Source organism: Erpetoichthys calabaricus, chromosome 14 (assembly GCF_900747795.2).
Source record: "Erpetoichthys calabaricus chromosome 14, fErpCal1.3, whole genome shotgun sequence".
NCBI classification, from domain to species: Eukaryota; Metazoa; Chordata; class Cladistia; order Polypteriformes; family Polypteridae; genus Erpetoichthys; species Erpetoichthys calabaricus.
The window spans coordinates 29,014,573-29,035,470 of record NC_041407.2 but is presented as its reverse complement, the minus strand read 5'-3'; the positions used below and the strand labels follow the sequence as shown (position 1 = coordinate 29,035,470).

The 20,898-nt window shown below is 40.6% G+C and overlaps 1 protein-coding gene across 4 annotated transcripts in view; it reads right to left on the bottom strand.

Moving 5' to 3' along the window:
• LOC114664826 (receptor-type tyrosine-protein phosphatase U-like) overlaps nt 1-20,898 on the bottom strand; it is a 1,094,815-nt gene that overhangs the window by 8,706 nt on the left and 1,065,211 nt on the right. For all 4 annotated transcript variants that reach the window (XM_028819112.2, XM_028819113.2, XM_028819114.2 and 1 more), the window contains 3 exons: nt 15,960-16,109; nt 9,372-9,686; nt 4,802-4,927 (listed from right to left, as the gene is read on the bottom strand). In XM_028819112.2, the coding sequence (XP_028674945.1) occupies nt 4,802-4,927; nt 9,372-9,686; nt 15,960-16,109 (591 nt within the window). The remainder of the gene's footprint in view (nt 1-4,801; nt 4,928-9,371; nt 9,687-15,959; nt 16,110-20,898) is intronic.

Genomic DNA, 20,898 nt, shown 5'->3' with positions numbered 1-20,898 from the left:
TCTATGCATGTTCTCCTGCTCTCCACATGGATTTTTATTCAGATACTCTGGTTTTAAAATCACATCCCACAAATATGGTAGGTTACGAGGGTTGTCTGGGTTCCGCGCGGAATTTTATCGTTTGTCGAGTGTCAGCCTGTCGAAACCTGTTCTGCTGTGTAGAGGGATTATTCAAGTGGTTGCATGTTTTTGTTCAGATGTTTTGCTCCCTCTCTTCCTTCAGAATGAACAGGAGAAGCAAACGAACTGAGAGTGCACAGCCGGCGCTAGCGGCGAAGCTCCCGACTCTGTGCGTGCGTGACTTTCGAGTGATGATTTTTTATGACTTTTCTGATGGTTTAACAGCTAAAAAGTGCTGCCAAAAACTTTCTTGCATCTTCAAGAAGAATGCTCCAAAGAAGACGATGGTTTTTAAGTGGTTCCAGCGCAGGCCACTTCAACTTTGACGATGAAGAACGTGAACCGAAACCGCGAAGTTCGACTGATGGCAGAAATGCTGATCGTTTCAAGGAGTTCCTGGAAGAAGATGGTCGTGTAACCATCAGGAAAATTGCCCTGGAACTTGGGATGACCCGGTATGCTGTCGACACCATCATTCGACGAGATCTTGGCTTTACAAAGAAATGTGCCCGATGGGTTCCAAGGCTGCTGACTGTGGAGCAAAAGCAAGCTCGCGTGGAATGGTGCAAGGTTTTCCTTGACAAGTTCAACAATGGCCAATCGAGGACTTTCAAGATGATCACCACTGGAGACGAGACCTGGATCTACAATTTGGACCCTGAAACGAAGAGCCAGAGCATGGTTTGGTCGAAAAAAGGGGTGCCGCCACCACTCAAAGCTTGGCAAATGTGCTCGGTGAAACGCACCATGTTTGCCATCTTTTTCAACATCGATGGCATTGTCGCGTCAATTCCGCTGATGGAGAGGAAAACTGTCACCTCTGAGTGGTACACCACTCAGTGCCTGCCCGACGTTTTTTCTGCGATGGCTAGAGGCGGGTCCAAGAACTTGCGAAGGCACTTTTTGCATCATGACAATGCGCTAGCCCACACGGCTAATGCGATGAAGCATTTCATTGAAGAAAGTGGTGTCAACGTTTTGAACCCGCCTCCCTACTCGCCTGATCTTGCACCATGTGACTTTTGGCTCTTCCTGAAGGTGAAAGAACCCCTGCGAGGCCACAACTTCGAAACTCGAGAGGAACTGATTGCAGCTGTCAAAGAACAGCTGGACAACCTCCCAAAGACAGCCTGTCGCGAGTGTTTTGCGGCGTGGGTCAGAAGAGCCCAAAAGTGCATTGATGTTGGCGGTGAATACTTGGAAAAAGTTTAAAAAGGATCGAAGTACATGAGAAAAATAGAAAAAAAAATCTTTGGCTACTTATTTCGAGTGATTCCGCGCGGAACCCAGACAACCTTCATACATGGTAACTGTAAGTTGGCCTGGTGTGAACGAGGGAGGCTTGTGGTGGTCTGGCTCTGTCCCTAAAAGTTGGATTAGGTGAGTCCTGCAAATCGGTGGATGGATGGATGATTATTAATGAGTTGTTACACAGACAGATACTGCTGGGTATTTATAATTTCAAAATGACATTCTAATATGCATTAAAATGGAAAGTGTCTAATGCGAGGATATTTTTAAGGTTTATCCAATGCACCAGTTTTTCTTTTTGATCTATTTTAGACACGTCTTGTTATGGTTAATTATTTTGTTACATTCCAGTTTGATTTGTTAAGTGCCTTGTAATAATACTTGATGTGAAAGGTCCTAAATAAAATAAGGAGTTAATGCTTAGGATATCAGGAGCAGCTATTAATAAACCACAACAAGTTTTAATGATTTCTAGATCTTCTAAACCATTTAGAGAAACAGAACGAATATTGGCACCACAAAGTCTCAACTCTGGCTTAGAGTTAAAATGGCAGACAACAGTGAATTTAAATTAGGCATTACTTGTTGCATGCGTCGTTTGTGATGCTCGTTTGCACTATTTACAGTGAGTAAAATGTATCAGAAAAGTTAAACAATGCCGCAGGTATGTGACTACTCTGTCTTAAAATGTGTCAGTCTACCAGGTGTCAAGTCTGATGTACTTGATCCGTGTCAGAGTCATGCTGCCAGGCAGGAGCCAGCCTTGGATGAGGTGCCAGTCCATTGCAGGACTGGCATGTCATACACATCTTTAGGGTATGGGAGGAAAAGAAATACAGAAATTATTTAGGTAAAATAACTAAAAGGCCTGCATCTACCAGAGTATGTGGTTTCTTAGACATTCAGCTCTGATTTTGTTCACTATTGTAGAATTTCACTGGAGGATATGAATAAAGGGCGGGTGATAGAACGGTCCTTATAGATGACGCTGCAGTTGTGACCCACTGGGCTGGCTACTTTGAGCAGCTGTTTAAAGCTGATCTTCTGGCTGGGACGTTGGATATCTCTGGGTCCACGGTTCTTGAGGCTGATCCTCCAATTAGCTGTGAACTGAACAATCTCGCTGAGATTAAACAGGTGGTGAACCAGCTGAGGGGGGGAAAGGCTGCAGGGATCTGTGGTATCTGGGGTGAACTTCTCCAGGCTGGTGGTAAGGCTATCCTCCTGGCATTGCAAGCAATCTTTGCTTCCATTTGGGAGACTGGCATAATCCCAACTGACTGAAAAATGGGACCTTTCGTCCCTATCTGGAAAGGGAAGGGTGATCGCCTGGATTGCAGCAACTACAGGGGGATGACACTGCTCTCGGTGCCGGGTAAGGTCCTTGCTAGGGTCGTCCTCAATAGGATCCGTGATCACTTACTCACCCACCAGTGACTGGAGCAGTCTGGTTTTACACCTAAGAGGTCTACCATCGACTGCATCCTGGCACTGAGGGTTCTCATTGAGTATTGGCAGAGTTTCTTTGCAGCCCTTGTTGACTCAGTTGTTTGAGCTGCCCTGTGAGACATTCTGAGACTTTGTGGGACCCCCCCCCAAAGTTAGTGGCCTGTACACTGGTACTGTGAGTGCTGTGCAGAGTGGAGGCAGGACCTCTGTGTTTTTCCCAATTGATTCTGGGGTTTGTCAGGGTCGTGTTCTGCTCCTAGTCTGTTCAATGATTGCATGGACTGGGTGTTGGTCAAGGTCTTGGGATCCAGCAGCTGTGGAGCATCTTTTTGCTGAAGAAAGATTCACGGATCTTGACTTTGCTGACAATGACAATGTTGTGATCTTTACGGAGTCAATGGAGGCTCTGACTGTGGATCTTGAGAGACTGAGTGAGGAGTCTAAGTGTCTGGTCTTGCAAGTGTCCTGGATAAAAACCAAGATCCAGGCCTTTAATGGGCACAGCCATCAGCAGTGTGTCTGTCTGAAGAGAGAGTGTCGCCTCATCGAGAGGTTTACTTACCGCGGCAACGACATTCATGTCTCTGGTGACTCTTTCTATGGAGAGAGCATGAGAGGTGTCATGAGGTCGCTGGAAAGGAGTGTGTGGCGCTCCCGATATCTTTGCCAAAAGACGAAGGTCCAAGTCTTTAGAGTCCTGGTGCTTCCTGTTTTACTATATGACTGTGGAACATGGACGCTAACCAGTGACCTGAGATGAAGACTGGACTCCTTTGATACTGTGTCTCTTCAGAGAATCCTTGGGTTCTGCTGGTTTGACTTTGCGTTGAATGAGTGGTTGCTCATGGAGTCCCAAATAAGGCACATTGCCTGCATTGTGAGAGAGTGTCAGTTGCGACACTATGGCCATGTGGCATTATTCATTGTTGAGGACCAGAGCGACTGGACCAGACCAAGGGGACACCCACGTAACCCCTGGCTGCGGCAGATAGATGGTCATTACCGGAGGGTGGGACTGGACCGTCTGTCTTCCTGGAGGGTTGCCAACCAGGATCCTTCATTGTGTGGTGAGTGTGGCAAAGTGCTGTACCAGTGCATGCTCCCTGACCTGATATAAATAAATATGATTATTGCAGAAAAACTAATGAAAACAGAATGTGGTTCTATTGCATATTTTGATGTCCCACTGCAGGAGTAGATTGCAGTTGTCCCAAGCTTGATTATTTTTTGCTCGCTTTTTATAACTTTCAGTTTGTCTTATTCACCTTAATAAAAGGACAAGTATCTGTGTGTCCTCCCAGTTGCTATGTGTCTGTTATTTGCTACTTGTTGTGGGTTTTGTAAAAGCAGGGCTAATGTTTGTGATGTGGCATCTGTTGGAATGTAAAATGCATACATGCATTATAAAATATATTCTAATAAACGGTGCACTGCAAATGTTAATGCCGAAGTCTGTGCTGATTACTTAGATTATAACCCGTCTCAGACAGGTAGCACGGCTAGTTTTTCATATAATAGTCTAAGGAAATTATATAATGGACACCTAGTTCATGTGCTGTGCACTTCTCTGGATTGGAATATATAATCCAAAGTACATTTCAATTAGTGAAAGTGTGCTTGTATGACATTTAGAAAATAATAAGACTGTATATTTTTTATTTCCCTGCTTTATAATCCATAGTTCATGTTGCAGGGAAGTATACACAGTATGCATAAAATATGTAACCAAATCTAAATACAACAGCAGAATTTTGCTGAGAAACTCTTTGAATTGCTGTTGTCATTTATTGTTCCAACCTGCTTTCTATGCCTTTTTATGTTTGAAATTCATGAACACCACTATATAGGCACATCTGCCATTAGCTCCAATCCTCAATCCCTTTAAGATATACCGTGTACACAGCTTTTGATTATTATTACTAAACTACTACTGTCATATCACAAAAATTAGCTACATCTGTAGGTGACAATGAGAACTTACCCTGGTAGTGTTCTGAATCCGGAAGAGACGTGTAATGACATCCTCATCGGCTGAGCGTGACAGGAACTCGATCTGTATGGGTCCGTACTGTTGCAGGCCTGGCTCTGGCCAGTACTGCAGGCAGGGCTGAAGAGAAAAAGAAGGAGAAAAGTTAGATCGTAGAATTCAGCCAATATGCCTTGTAGCAGCCGTGAAGATTTGTAGTGATTGGGAGCGCACCCCAGATGAAGACGTATTCCAGCTGAGACAGAATCACCAGAACAATCAGGCACTTGACAAGAACATAAAAAGAAAACAAGTAACTGTAATCCAATGGGTGAAAGAATTTGTCGGAACACTTCAGCCCTCAACTGGATTACAAACAGACATCAGATGATCACGATAAACCCTCCCCGTTTCTTATGGCTTATTTTTCTTGTTCCACCCAGCAACCCCTGCAGCAAATCTGAAGCTGTCCAATGACATAGTATTCCTGGGGTTACTGGGAATTGCAGTTTAGTTAAGTAGCACTGCTACAGCATAAAGAACCTCAGGGGTGTTTGATAAAGTGAGGCTACATGCACACGGTAGAGCTGACGCACTTCTGGTGAAATCTCAGCCAGCTCAGTCACATCCGTTTCCATACTGCAGTTGTGATTTTAGTTTAGTGATGAGAATGTCTGAGAAAAAGAAGTTTAAGTTTTAGCATACAGATAACTACAGCTAAACATTGTTGGGTACTTTTATGTCGAGCATCCACAAACTGCAACAAGGAACTTAGTTTTCATACATTTCCCTCTGATTTGGAAACCCAATATAAATGGATTGTTACTATCTGAAGAGAGAGCTTTATGGTTAGTTCCCATACCCAAGTTTGTAGCTGGCATTTTAAACAAGAGGATTTTCACAAGTCAAGGTCTGAGATAGGGTGGCAACTGTTGAAGAAGGGTGGGGTGCTGTATTGATTGAGTGTTTCACTTTCACGACCGGGTTTTAGGAGAGGAGAAAGCGACCGATGGAGGATGACACAACAGCCAAGGAGGAGGATTATAAAGTTTTCGAGGACCATGACTGGATCTTTTTAAATTTTTGGGAGGAAGATAGATATTAAAAAGGACAGCACCTTTGCATGATGTCTGGACCCTGGTTTGACCCTTGACTGGAATGTGTTGATGAAGTTCTCCTTATGTTGTTACCACAGACAATAAGTTAAACAGTGGTTTCAGCTTGCATGTGCAGGTGTTGTTATGTTTGAGTGAGTATGGGTTACTAGGTGGCACTGGATTGCTTGTAAAGGTAACTGTGGTTAGGGCCTGAATTGCGCTGTGTCAGGAGGCATCCTGGGCTGAGGCTACGGCTAATAAATCCTGGACAGAATGTCAGTAATGGAACATTATAGTTCTGAGAGTTAACTGGTAATAGATGGACAGTGGGGGCTGTTAAAGGAGTTGTAGCAGGATGGTCTCCAGAGTCAGGTCCACTGTCCACTATATAAGGTTACTAGGGGGCTTTGCCCCCTGCTCACTTTGCTCGCCAACCCCCTGGCCTGTGCTACACGCCAACCACTTCATGTCTCTGCCACTTGCGTATGTGGATTTCACTTTCACCAAACAACAAATCTTTTTATTCTCGTGGACACTACTTTTCCCTGATAGCAACACAAATTAGACGATCTACAAGTCTCCGACTTAAAGTTTAAATCTGAACAATATATTTGATCTCTTTTCGCTGTTCTGTTATTTCACCTAGTAATAATTTCTGTTTGTTTTCGCTAATGCGATCTTTACTATCATTTTTTTGAAACCTTCGAATTTTAGTACTTTCATTATCTCTAACCTGCTCTGCATGTGTATTGCGCCAACATTTGTGAATTCTTTACAACGTTCTACTTTGACTTCTACTCTTTGTCTTTTATTTCCTGGGCGTGGTTAAATCTCTTGGCACAAAGTCTCATCTTGCAAGACATGAAAGTACTGTATCTCTCTGAAAAAGTCATGTCTTGTCCCAGGATTTTTTTATTATAATAGAGAGATATCCTGCTGCTGCCATTTGTCAGCTTACAGGATGAACAACATCTTGTCATGCATCTTGTTATTTCCTTACAAATTTATCCCCAGAACACTCTTTTGGGGGAGAATTGAGAAGTCTGCATATTCTGTAGAAAAGACAAATTCTATAAAATTATATGTTGAGGAACCTATAACTTAATTCTTCACCTGCGGAAATAGCCTCACACTCTTTTTATTTTTTACTCAGTAGATATGTACCATACAAGTAAAGTTCCACTTCCAGAATCCATATCAGGCAGCAGGGATGTATGAACCCAGCTGAGCTTGCTTTGCTGCTTTAATGTTTGTGAATTTCACCAAACTTGCTGTCACTATCACTATCTGATGTGTGCTACACAGCGAGAAGTATACTGTACTTAGTGCAGCAATGAAGACACAATATACAATAAAGCTATATAAAATAACAAAGTATTTTAATAATAATCTTATTATTTTCAGCCAATGCACTCCTTATATGAAAATACTGTGAGTTCTCTCATTTTTTAAATGAATGTGGGATGCAAATCTGGCTGGAGTAATGATTCGGTACTGACGTCAGGCGTGGATATATGCACAATAATTCATGCAAGTAGATAGGTAAGTGCTGTAAAGTGTGAGGTGCAGTAAACTTACGGTATGCATGCGTGGAAGGTCTGTGAATGCATGACATAAATCATGTGCAGATAGCACAGATTGGGTGCTGACATCCTGTCCAACATTGACTGCTATAGCTCTGTGATGTCTCACTGGCCTCACAGAGCATCATGGGACACAGGGTAAAAAATAATTGCCTAAGCCTATGGTACTGCAAATGTTAAGAGAAAACTTCAGCGAACAAGGTCACTGACAAAGCCAGCAAATTCGTGAATAACACTTTGGCAAATTTCACTGCTCAGTACAATCAGGCAGCAAGCAAGAAGTCACTTAACTGGCCTGTGCTCCAATTGCTAAAATCATTCTGTTCTGATTTTGAGATATTTGGGGCAAATATTTATGATTTTAATTTTCGTGATAATCACAAATAACTGCCTGCCCCACTAACACAGTACATTATGCTGCCACTGTATCACATCCTCAGATTTTCTTCATAGGTAGGAGATCTGTCGCCTTTATGTTCTCTTGTGCTGTATTATCGATTCATATCTCTGCAACATCCTCCTTAAATGGGGACCCATATTATTTAATTCTGTGCCGACTACACAAACTGGTGCCAATAGAAATTTAAAGAATTGCACAATTTATTTGTACCGTCATGCACAGATGCACTTTGCTTGTCTCACAAATATAATGGAGATGTATAACTAGAATATACACAAGTGTAGCACTCCAAACTGTCACAGATTTTCAGTTCACAGCTACTTCTTCAATTATTAATTTTTGCATCATATTATGCAGTACCACCTAAACTACAGGAAAAAAATAAACAAGACCCTTCAGCATTTGGTGTTCATGCTAAAGTAGAATCATGCAGGTCAAGAAAGCGCTTCCTAAAGTGATTGTTGCTATAATATGTATAGCCGACATGCTATTTTGTAACCAAGCATTTGGTGGTATTTTCTACTATTTATTATGTTTATAATTTGGTTTGAGTGTATCTTAGATGGAACTATAAAGTGGAAAATTATTCCAATTACATCTTCTTGTAAGATACTCACTGTTAGTTGTGGAGGCAATGGGTTGCCAAAATAAGAGTGCCAGTTCAAAACGGTACACGAGCATGATGCCTTAATCTGGTCCTGTCCGGTCTGGATGATCAATTAGCAGCTGTCTTGTATGATCCAGTTTCGTGCATAAATCATTTTTCATGAACTTTATCTTAATGCTTTCCTCTCTTTTATGCTAATACAGGAGTCCTACATTGTCCTTTCAGTGTCCTGACTTTATCTTTTCTGTGTATTTTCTATAAAGCTATTATGCTCTAAAATGTTTCATTTTAGTAAAAGGGAAAAAGAAACTTGGTTATATTTGGGTAAAGATTTTGTTCAAAATCCAGTTGGGTTCTTGCCATAATGGATTCTATATGACTGTATACATTTTAAGTGTAAAATTTGTTTTTGCAAATGTGAAGTAGGCCAGTGACCTGTGACCTATAAGATCATACAGATGAATCTGGGAATGTACAATATTATGATCAGATCCTTTTAAAAGATTTGATTTGATTTTGAGGTTGTAATGTGACAAAACAGGACAAACACAGATGGGGATGAATAATTTCACAAGGCACTGTATCTTTTTAATTATCAGACTAGTAAATCTCCCTTTCTACCACATTATTCTAGGTGCATCCTGACAACATTGACGGTTTTAATCTTTTACATATTTTCTACCAGCTCAGTTTTGACAGTTGTTTTCTGCTAGGATGCACATACTGTGTAGAATGTTAAGACTTGCAATAATTCTGAAAAATTATTTAAAAAGGTGCAATAAGTTTCTTTTATGTTAGGTTGTCTGTGCCTTTTTCTACTCAAATGATGAACAATGTGAAAGATATTTCAAGGAAAAAAAAAAACAAACTCTGTAACAGTTCATCAAAGAAGACTCACCCAAGCGGAATTTGACTGGTTGATTTGGTTCAGCATGACAATGGAGGTGCAGCCATAGTCAAAGACAAGCCTCCAGAAGTCAGTCGTGGTAGTGGGCAGTGGATGAAGGGTAACAATGAAAGCTGCAGGCTTGACAAAACTATCAATAAGGGCAGCATTGATGTAATTGTTACTCTCGCCATCAATGGTGATGAGGAAGGGCAGGCAGCGATCTGGAGGCAAAACATCCATGGTGCGGTTCTTTTCACGATTCCGTGGCAGGAGAGCAATGCTACACTCTTCCAAATCCAGGTGTGGAGTGACAGAGTTCAGTGTCTAAAGGAAAGAAATATGTCACAATTTCAGTGTACCAGTAGATATTATCATTTTTCATAACAAGCATTTTTTAAAAATTTAGATATTTGTAAACAAGGCAGGTTGCCTAAGTTGAGTGAATCTCACAGTCTATGTGCAACTTTTTTCTGTGTACCGCACAGCACTTTAAAACTGCTGCAGAGCTGTCACCGTGTGTGTTATCAGCAATTCTATGATATCAAGAGACAGACGTTTGATAGAAAATGTCCTTTCCTTGTACTTATTCCCAGCAGATAGTTAAGGAGATATAAGACTTTGTCCTAGAATGGACACCATGGCCACAGGCCTCCATCTGTTGACCCTGTGCTGGGTTGACCAGTCTGCTAGGAGGTCAGAGTATCCTACCTTTCTAAACTGGCATATATAAGAACTCTGATTTGTGCCAGCATGGCACTAACTCATTTTCGAAGGTCTGTTATGCCATCCTGGTGAAGTTCTTGCATCTGACATCCTAATGCCAACAATGCACTAAACAGGAGGTAGGTAGCTTGATGATTTTCCAAGTTTGTTTCCTTTTCTTGTTTTTTGCAGTTAACAGGCCATTACAGTGTGTGTGTGTGTGTGTATGTACCGTGCATATGTCTCATAATAGGACTAAGCAAAGAAGGTCATAGAAGGGACAAGGAGACTCTCATATAGTGTATTCAGAAACTATTCAGACACCTTCACTTTTTACACATTTTCCTGTTTTGCAGCCTTATGCTAAATATTTTTAAGTTCCCAGAATGAACAAACAAAATTAAAAATTTAGAAATCTTTACAAATTGTTTAAAAATAAAAACTGAATTATCACAATGACACAAATATTCAGACCCTCAGTAATTTGTTGAAGCACCTCTGACAGCGATAACAGCCTGAAATCTTCTTGGGTAAGACATGCCAAGCTTTGCATACCTAGATGTGTGGATTTCATGTCATTGTTCCCTGATTAAAAGATCCTCTGTCAGGTTAGATGGAGACCGTCATTAGACAGCTGTTATCAGGCCTCTCCAGACATGTTTGATTGGGTTCAAGTCTGGACTCTGGCAGGGTTACTCATGAGCATTCACAGATTTGCCCCTAAGCCACTCTTGTGTTGCTTTTGCTTTGTGATTAGGGTCATTATCCTGTTGGAAGGTAAACCTTCGGCCAATTGTAGGTCCAGAGTGCTCTGAATCAGGTATTCATTAAGGACATCTGTGTACTTTGCTCCATTCAGCTTTTCCAAAACCCTGACTAGTCTTTCAGTTCCTGCCACTGAAAAATAACCCCACAGCATGATACCTACACCACCATGCTTCACTGTTGTAATCATATTGTGCAAGTGATGTGCAGTGCCTGGTTTCCTCCAGACACGATGCTTAGAATAGAGGCCAAAAAGTTTCATCTTAGTGTCTTCAGACAAGAGGCTTTCTTGAGTTGTCTGGCCACTGCGCCCTGAAGTCCAGATTAGCAGTGATGGTTGTCTTTCTGGAAGTTTCTCTCTTCTCCACCCAGGTTCTCCGGAGCTCAGGGTTCTCGGTCACTGCTCTTAAAAAGGCTCTTCTCCACCGGTTGCTCCGTTTGGCTGGGCAGCCAGCTCTAGGAAGAGTCATGGTTGTTCTACACTTCCATCCATTTAAGAATAATTCATAATTATTATGGAGGCTATTGTGTTCTTGGAGAACATTAATGCTGTAGGAATTTTTTTAATCTAGCCTTCCCCAGATCTGACACAATCCTGTCTCTAAGCTCCACTTCGTTTGTTCAATTGTGGGACCTTCCATAGGTAGGTGTTTGTCTGTTCTAATCATGTCCTATCAATTGAATTGACCAGGGGTGGCCTTCAAACAAGGTGTAGAAACATCTCGACAGAGAGCAACAGAATAGAATGTTTTTTGTTTTTTTTTCTCAAAACATACCATTCTGTTTTTGCTTTGTCATTCTGGGGTGTTGAGTGTTTGAAGGAAAAATGAATTTGCTAGATTTTAGTATAAGGCTGCAACATAACAAACTGTGACGAGTGTGAAGAGGTCTGAATACTTTCTGGAGGCACTGGATTTGTCTCATTCCTCCCTAGCACTGAAGATCTCGATCTTCCTCCAGTGCAAAGTCACTGAGCTTCTCACACTTTAAACGTACATTCATTATATGGAGTTTTATTCCTGGAGCCCCAACAGTTTCCCCGTTTTTGTTGTCTTATTTTGCAGGATATACAGGACAAGAATATACTATACTAAAATTCTTTGCTGTGATGAAAGGCTAGCATATTTTACTGATTATCCTCCAGGTGCTCAGGAGGCCCCACAGTCCAAAGACATGTAGGTTAGGTGATTGACAATACTAATGTGTGGTTGGGTATGTATGTTTGTCCAGCATTGGCCAGGCGCACAGTCCACGGTTTGCTCCTGCCTTGTGCCCTGAGCTAGCTGCGATAGGCTCCAGCACCCCCTGTGACCCTGGCCTGGTTTAAGCGGGTTAGAAAATGAAGTGAAGGATTCACAGCTCAATGTAGACCAATTGCAGCGAAATATAATGTTCTTGATTCTCAGAGCAGAAATGTGTGTAAATGACATTATGATACTAGACAGAGATCGCTAACTTAATTACTTGGAAGAAGCAAGGTAGTTAATATGATTTTTGTAAGAATTTACTTTCTTTTCTAACATTTACTGGAAGCACTGCTGTAGTGCATAAACTGTAAGATGTCTTTTTTTGTGCCACAGGCTGTTGTGGCCCATGGTTTTATACCTGATGATGAGCAAAGAAATTCAATTCATTGTTACGTAGTGCCCTGGTACTAGTCTAAGCATCGCCTAAGGCCTCAGACACACATGTACAGATAGGGATAGGCGTAGAATAACAAGGGAAGACAGGTGGGCTAAACACTAGAGAACAAAATTGGACCTAGGGATGTGAGTTTAATAATTTTTGCCTTTTTTCAAGCGTAAAGAGCTATTTGATGGGTCATTCACAGCAGTGACCTCAGGGCCCACTTCATGCACACTGCCATACGGGGCCAATGTGGAATTGCCAATTAACTTAATACACATATATTTTTGGAGATGTGGGAGGAAAGCCCATGCAGAGACAGGGTTATCATGTAAACTCCACACAGACAGTGTCACTACTTGAGCTATCTCCCTTTGAGGGTCACACAGATCACTGGGGGAAAGACAAGGAAAACAAAACAAACTTGAGATGCCTTAGAGAGCGATGTCAAACTCAGTTTTGTTGAGAGCCAAAATAACACTTAATATACTCAGTAGAGGTCTGGAGATGTCAGCAAGCAAAAAAATGCCACATTTTCTTTAGAAGCAAAACGCATAGGTACCTCTCTCTTCATCACAATCGTATATTATGTCTTGAAATAATGTAGTGGGTTAGGAAAACCTCAGGACTGAAATCAACTTTGGGCAAAAAATTTTTTACATCAGAGTATAAAGTCAAGTGAGAGCGGCAGTCTGAGTACATGTGAGAATGTCTAGCTAAAACAAAAAACATTTGTGTACACCTTCATTAATGTGCGTCATGATTAGATGGAGCTTGACCACATTAAAAAAGGCAGATGTAAACACACTGGTGATCAGTCACACAGAACATGTTCAGAGTTGGTCAGAAACAGGTACCAATCACATTTAACACTAGTGGAAATACAAATGGGTTTTTTATCCACATTCAGCAGTTACGTCAACAGAAAAGACAGAAACATAGTGTTGGGTGGTGGTGGTGTAAGTCAGGTAAGCTTCAGATGGTTGGCCAGCCATAACCATCCCCTTCATGGGACTGACACATCTTTGGCATCATGCTAAAACATTAACTTTCTTTACAGCAGTGTGGCATGTCACCTTCTGTTTGGGTCATTTTGAGCACTCAGATTTCACGCTACCTGCGAGGTAATAGTTGCAGTGCGCAGGCACTGTGCTGCCCAGATGAGCGCAACCAAATATTGGAGACGTGTTTTAACGACAGGTATAAATCTGATCTAACTGAATTATACAGGTAGTTGTTGACTTATGACCATGTTCAGTTCTGACGGACCAGTCATAAGTCAATCTGGATGTAAGATGGCACCGATATTTGTATTCAAACCTGTCTGTATGTATAGTACTGTATAATCAATTCCTTAAGTCATATTGTTTGTTTTATATAATTTTTATCATCATTATTAGCACACTGTGTAGATTTTCTGTCTTTGTGTTTTTTGTAAATTATTTCTTTATTTGATTATATTGTTTTGCTATTACTGTTACTCGCATGGGTGTTGAACCTTGAACAGCTTCACGAATCCTATTTTTGTCTGTGCTATGTTATGTCATTAATGTGAGCCTCTCCCAGTGTTCATTGTGTTAACTGTGAGAGGAGGAATTGTACCGGCAGAGTCTGAGCACTCATATGCTTTCTGTTTTAACATTTCAGCCTGTTTATTATAAACATTAACAGATAAAGGAGTTCAGTGTGGTTTCATTACCCCTTTGTGGCAGTTTGCGTGAAGGGGCACATCAACGCAGAAGCTTCAGAGGTTAATGAGATTCAAAGCCAGAGTGCAGCAGTACAGCGCGTGCAGTGAGCTCCAGTTACAATGGGATAACTTAAAGTGATAGGCGATCACATTTGCTTTCTCTCCTCCCACATACTGCTTAATCACCATCATTTTTTTCTCTGTGTTTGTAAGACCAATGTAACTGAACGTAGTTTAAACCAGGGTTAATAATAATAATAATAATTCTTTGCATTTACATAGTGCTTTTCTCACTACTCAAAGCGCTGAGCAATTGCAGGTTAAGGGCCTTGCTCAAGGGCCCAACGGAGTCCCTATTGGCATTTACAGGATTCGAACCGGCAACCTTCCGATTGCCAGTGCAGATCCCTAGCCTCACAGCCACCACTCTGCCCATTGTGGACTGTGGGTTGTGGAGTCGGAGTCGAGAAGTCAGAGTCAGAGACAATTTTGGGTACCTGGAGTGGCAAAAATGTACCGACTCTGAATAAATTTAATTTGTAATGAAAAAAAATACAGCACGTTCAAATGTCCCATTTCACAAACAATAGTCATAATTAAGTACTTCTCTGATGTAAGAATAAAACCCAGTGCATAGTTGTGTTACTACTAGTGTGAAGTTCAGCTGAGCTATTATACAACCCAACATTCACATATTGTAATCTGAAGTATGGTACATTACAAAAAGTGTTTTCATTTTATTTCAGATATAATGTATTTAACAAGTTAATTTGAGTGTAAACAAGTGTAATGATGTAGGTAGGTGTGTGCTATGGCCTGATGGGTGTTCAAGGGTTCTTGTCTTTTGTTTAAACTGGCCAATATGGTAGAGAGTCAGCTTCCTAGCCAGTAGATCTGTGGTCAAATGACGTATATGTTGCCTTCCTTCAATCAAAATGGAAAATACATTAGCATATTAAATACAGAGGAGTCGGAGTCAGAAGTACCGGAAACTAAGGAGTCGGAGTTGGAGTCAAAGGATTTATCTACCGACTCCACAGCCCTGGTTTAAACTGCTGCAGGTAATAAACTGTGATTAAGATGAATGAATCATGGCAAATGGAGCTGGTGTGGAGGAAACTGTTGTTTGCCCGTGAGACACGGTAGCGGTCATAAATCGAATGATCATAAGACACACAGGTCGTAAGTCGATGGCTACTATAGAAACAATTTACATATGAAACAAATGGTAAAGAGAGTCTTTGAAAAAACACATATAACCCTACATTGAACATTGATGTAGCGGGACACTTTAACCTCCTTAGCGTTAGTCCCGAGTGTCACTTGGGCAACAGTGTAGATACGCATAACACACGAGGATTACTTGGGCTGTAAAAGTGCCAACAACGTTAGTGCCGAGCAGTGGTACAGGTGTGTCTTGCGTAAGCATCAGGCAATGATGTAGACATGCCTTCTCCTAGCCTCATAATGCCATCTCGTAAGAAACGCCTTTCATCAGCAATGATAACAATCTCACTTCAGGCAGTGAAATTGAAACTGAAACTCTAATAAAGGAATCTGTGTTTTGGTTGGTTGAGAACCCCATAGCAGTCAATGCTTTTAAAATGTGGAAATGAATTAGCAAATATATTTGCCTACCAGTCACTTAGTTAGCAGCTTGTTATAAATCATACTTTATTCAATTCAGTGGAGTTCAGAGTATTTTTAGTAAAGCACTCAGTTTAGAGTTTCTTGAAAGAGTACTTTTATTGTTTTCTTTTTTATATTCTGGTGAACACATTTATGATTTTTATTTTTATTAGAGATAAGCTTACCTGAAATTCCTCCCGGAGCTGTGAGGAGTTGCTTTGTGAATCCACTTTTAGCATCTCCTTATAGGTCAGGCTGAAGTCGCTAACAGAGATAGCAGTTTCTCCACACAGACAGGCCTCCAGAATGGCATCATGGATGAAAATGTATTGTTCCTGCAAAATGGCAAAAAGTGTGGAAAAAAAAAATCAGCATTTCAGAAAACAACTCATAAATACTGAATAAATAACAAAGTCAAGTCATTGCCCATGGCATACTCTTGTGTATGAACAGCAGAATCCTGGAATATGAAAGGATACACAATCCTTCAAAGACAGCTGGAAGATCAGACAGTCTTTTTGTCTGATCTTGCAAGTTGTACTTTCACTAAACTAAAAACAAAATGTGTATACTTATATATATATATATATATATATATATATATATATATATATACACACGCACACACACACACACACACACTTCCAAGGCCCTGAAGATGCCTCACTGCATGTTTGTTGGTAGGTAAAACTGTGCACAGTGGTTTTATTCTCTGTGCATTTAACAATCCTCTGCTGCCTGATTTATTTCAATACCAAAAATTCTGAATATAACAATGCCTCAGGGTGGCTGCCATCTATCACTGGGGATGTAGTGAGCCAAACTCTTTCTTTTAACTTAAGTTAAGACCACACTACATGCCAGCCAGTGTGTTCTTTCTATAGCTGTGCTACTGACTCAGACCCTTCACAGTTTTTTGGCAGTGGATGGACATTAGTAATGTAATTATGTAATTTCTCAGTCTGTATTGTGCAATAGACCCAAAGTCATATATATATATATGTGTGTGTGTGGGCATTTAAACAAAAATAGGCAGTTGCATAAATCTGGGCACCCCAAAGGAATAATCCCATCAATATTTAGTAGAGCCTCCTTTTGCTGAAATAACAGCCTGTAGATGCCTCCTATAGCAACTTAGAAGTCCATGAATTCTAGCTGGTGGTATTTTGGACCATTCTTCCATACAAAAAGCCTCTATTTCAGTCAGGTTTGATGGCTTCCGAGCATGGACTGCCTGCTTCAAATCAATCCATACTTTTTCAATGATGTTCAGGTCAGGGGACTGGGATGGCCATTCTAAAATATTGTACTTGTGCCTCCGCATGAATTCCTTGGTAGATTTTGAACAGTGCTTTGGATCATTGTCATGCTGAAACATCCAACCCCGGCATAACTTCAACTTTGTGACTGACTCTTGAACATTCTTGTCAAGAGTCTGCTGATAAAGGGAGGAATTCATGCGGCCCTCAGCTTTAACAAGGCATCTAGTACCTGTGCTAGCCACACAGCCCCATAACATGATGGACCTTCCACCAAATTTTACAGTAGGCAGCAAGTTCTTCTCCTGGAATGCTGTGTGTTGTTTTCCCCATGCATAGCACCTCTGGTTGTGACCAAATTACTCTACCTTAGTCTCATATGTCCACAGTATTTTTTTCCAAAATGTTTCTGGCTTGTTCAGATGTGGTTTTGCATACCTCATGCGACTCATGGGGAGTACTCAGAAAATGCTTTTGTGTATCACCCTTCCACCAATCTGTTCCCGGTGCAAAGGTCAATTTAATTGAGAAAATGTTCCATGGTTAGAAGTACAGAGGTAGGTAAATTTCTAACCAGAAATTTATTGGGCATCATTGGTAATCACTGGGATGCAAGAAAAGTAAAGGAGACATGATTGGGGGTACTGCATTAATCAAGAGATTACAGTTGAATGTTTTGGAAGGAATGCTTGTGCTGGTGTACTGAAATGGAAACTCCTTTGGACCTCTGATGCAGGAGAAGCAATATGGTGTGTACCTTGATTTTAGAATAATGGATAAATTCTTTGTTCTAATCCAGATATCTGAGAAGCAATGGAGGTTTGACAATCCTGCCTCTGTGTGTTTTGTGGACTTGGCAAAGGCTTTTAATCATGTGCCCTTTGGTATCTGTGCATATTTGGCATTAGATTAGAACTGTTTAAAAAGGTGGGAGGACTCTTCCAAGAATGCATTTTGTCGTGTTCATAATTTTCACAGAATATTAAGACGGTACAAGTACCTAGACCTGAGTTGGCCCATACAGTCATATGAAAAAGTTTGGGAACCCCTCTTAATTCTTTGGATTTTTGTTTATCATTGGCTGAGCTTTCAAAGTAGCAACGTCCTTTTAATATATGACATGCCTTATGGAAACAGTAGTATTTCAGCAGTGACATTAAGTTTATTGGATTAACAGAAAATATGAAATATGCATCATAACAAAATTAGACAGGTGCATAAATTTGGGCACCCCAACAGAGATATTACATCAATAGTTGAGCCTCCTTTTGCAAATATAACAGACGTCTCTAGACGCTGTCCTCCTATAGCCTTTGATGAGTGTCTGGATTCTGGATGGAGGTATTTTTGATCATTCCTCCATTCAAAATCTCTCCAGTTCAGTTAAATTTGATGGCTGCTGAGCATGGATAGCCTGCTTCAAATCATCCCATAGATTTTCGATGATATTCAAGTCAGAGGACTGTGACTGCCATTCCAGAACAATGTACTTCTCCCTCTGCATGAATGTCTTTGTAGATTTTGAACTGTGTTTTGGGTCATTGTCTTATTGGAATATCCAACCCCTTAACTTCAACTTTGTGACTGATGCTTGAACATTATCCTGAAGAATTTGTTGATATTGGCTTGAATTCCTCCGACCCTCGACTTTAACAAGGGCCCCAGTCCGTGAACTAGCCACACAGCCCCACAGCATGATGGAACCTCCACCAAATTTGACAGTAGGTAGCAGGTGTTTTTCTTGGAATGCGGTTTTCTTCTTCCGCCATGCAAAGCACTTTTTGTTATGACCAAAATAACTCAATTTTTGTCTCATCAGTCCAAAGCACTTTGTTCCAAAATTAATCTGGCTTGTCTAAATGAGCATTTGCATACAACAAGCAACTCTGTTTGTGGCGTGAGTGCAGAAAGGGCTTCTTTCTAATCACCCTGCCATACAGACGTTCTTTGTGCAAATTGCGCTGAATTGATGAACAATGTACAGATACACCATCTGCAGTAAGATGTTCTTGCAGGTCTTTGGAGGTGATCTGTGGGTTGTCTGTAACCATTCTCACAATCCTGCACATATGCCACTCCTGTATTTTTCTTGGCCTGCCAGACCTGCTGGGTTTAACAGCAACTGTGCCTGTGGCCTTCCATTTCCTGATTACATTCCTTACAGTTGAAACTGACAGTTTAAATCTCTGAGATAGCTTTTTGTAGCCTTCCCCTAAACCATGAGGCTGAACAATCTTTGTTTTCAGATCTTTTGAGAGTTGCTTTGAGGATCCCATGCTGTCACTCTTCAGAGGAGAGTCAAAGGGAAGCACAACTTGCAATTGACCACCTTAAATACCTTTATATCTCATGATTGGACACACCTGTCTATGAAGTTCAAGGTTTAACGAGCTCATCCAACCAATTTGGTGTTGTAAGTAATCAGCATTGAGTAGTGACAGGCATTCAAATCAGCACAATTACAAGGGGAACCAAATTTTTGCACAGCCAGTTTTTCACATTTGATTTAATTTCATACAACTAAATACTGCTTCAGTGAAAATCTGTGTTCGGAAAACACCCCAGTACTTAGATGTTCCTAGGAAATAAAAGACATACCACTGTTATCTTTATTGTTGAAAGTAGAGTCGATTATTATGCAGGGTGAGAAGGGTTCCCAAACTTTTTCATATGACTGTATGATGTTTGCAGATGAGGATGTACTCTTGGCCACATCACATTTTGGTCTACCCTGGAGTAGCCCGTCACTGAGTGTAACTTGGTGCATTCCTAGATCCCTGATGATTTCTTGAGTGAGGGCAAAAACTCTGATAACCATTAATTTACAGTTCAATTTCTATCTGTTCAGCTATGTTTGTATTGTACTGTCACAGTTTTATATTTGTAGAGCACTCAGAATTTGTCCACTGAGCACATCACTCTTCTCTGATAAATTGAACTAAATTAATTTCTGCATTTTGGCTAAAGACCTAACAAGTCATGGTGCATGGTGTTCTTATTGAACGTTTCCAGAATTGTTTTAACACATTACAAGTAATTTGATTGTTTAAAATAAATGTACAGGTATCAACCACCTTAGTAAAAGGATATGTGCATTTGTGTTTGTCCAGTTGCTATGTCTCTGTCATTCCTAAAGATGGCAATTCACAAACATTTTAGTAATAAAATGCATTGCATTTTTCATTCCAATAGATGGCACAACACAAACATTAACACTGCTTTTATGAATCCCATAACAAATGGCATATGACGGAGACATATGCATGCATATGGGGCTCTGCAAATGTTAACACTGAGGTCTACAGTGGTTACTTAGATTTCAACCCGTCTTAGGTAGCACAGCTAGTGTCAGTTTAAAATAGTAATCTTGCTGTTACTTCTTAGTATATATATTCAGAAAAAACCATAGTTAACTTTAAATGAATATAAAAGTCAAAAATAATCACCAGCATTTACATTTTTCTCATGGGCTGGAATTCATCTGCTTTCTATTCTGATGTAAACTGGTAGCACAGATTTGTAAGTCATACGGACAAACCAGATGTTATGTATGCAGAATCCAGACATGGCACACACACACTGCCTTCTACAATTCAGGATAATCTGTAAAACCCTGTGCCTAACATAAAATGTCTGAAGTTTAACAGATGGGATTCTTTGAAGCCACCCTTCTGGTACATTAAGACGTTCAACGCATTACACAGTTTAGTGATATCAACTTTGAAGAAGCCTCTTTGTTGAGCGGTGTCTGCAACTCCATCCATCTTGCTTCTCTCTGTGGCAATTAAGAAGTACATCAAATGTGCTACTTTATTCTGGTTTCCATAGTAATATTCTTATTTCTATTTATTTTAACTTGGATGTA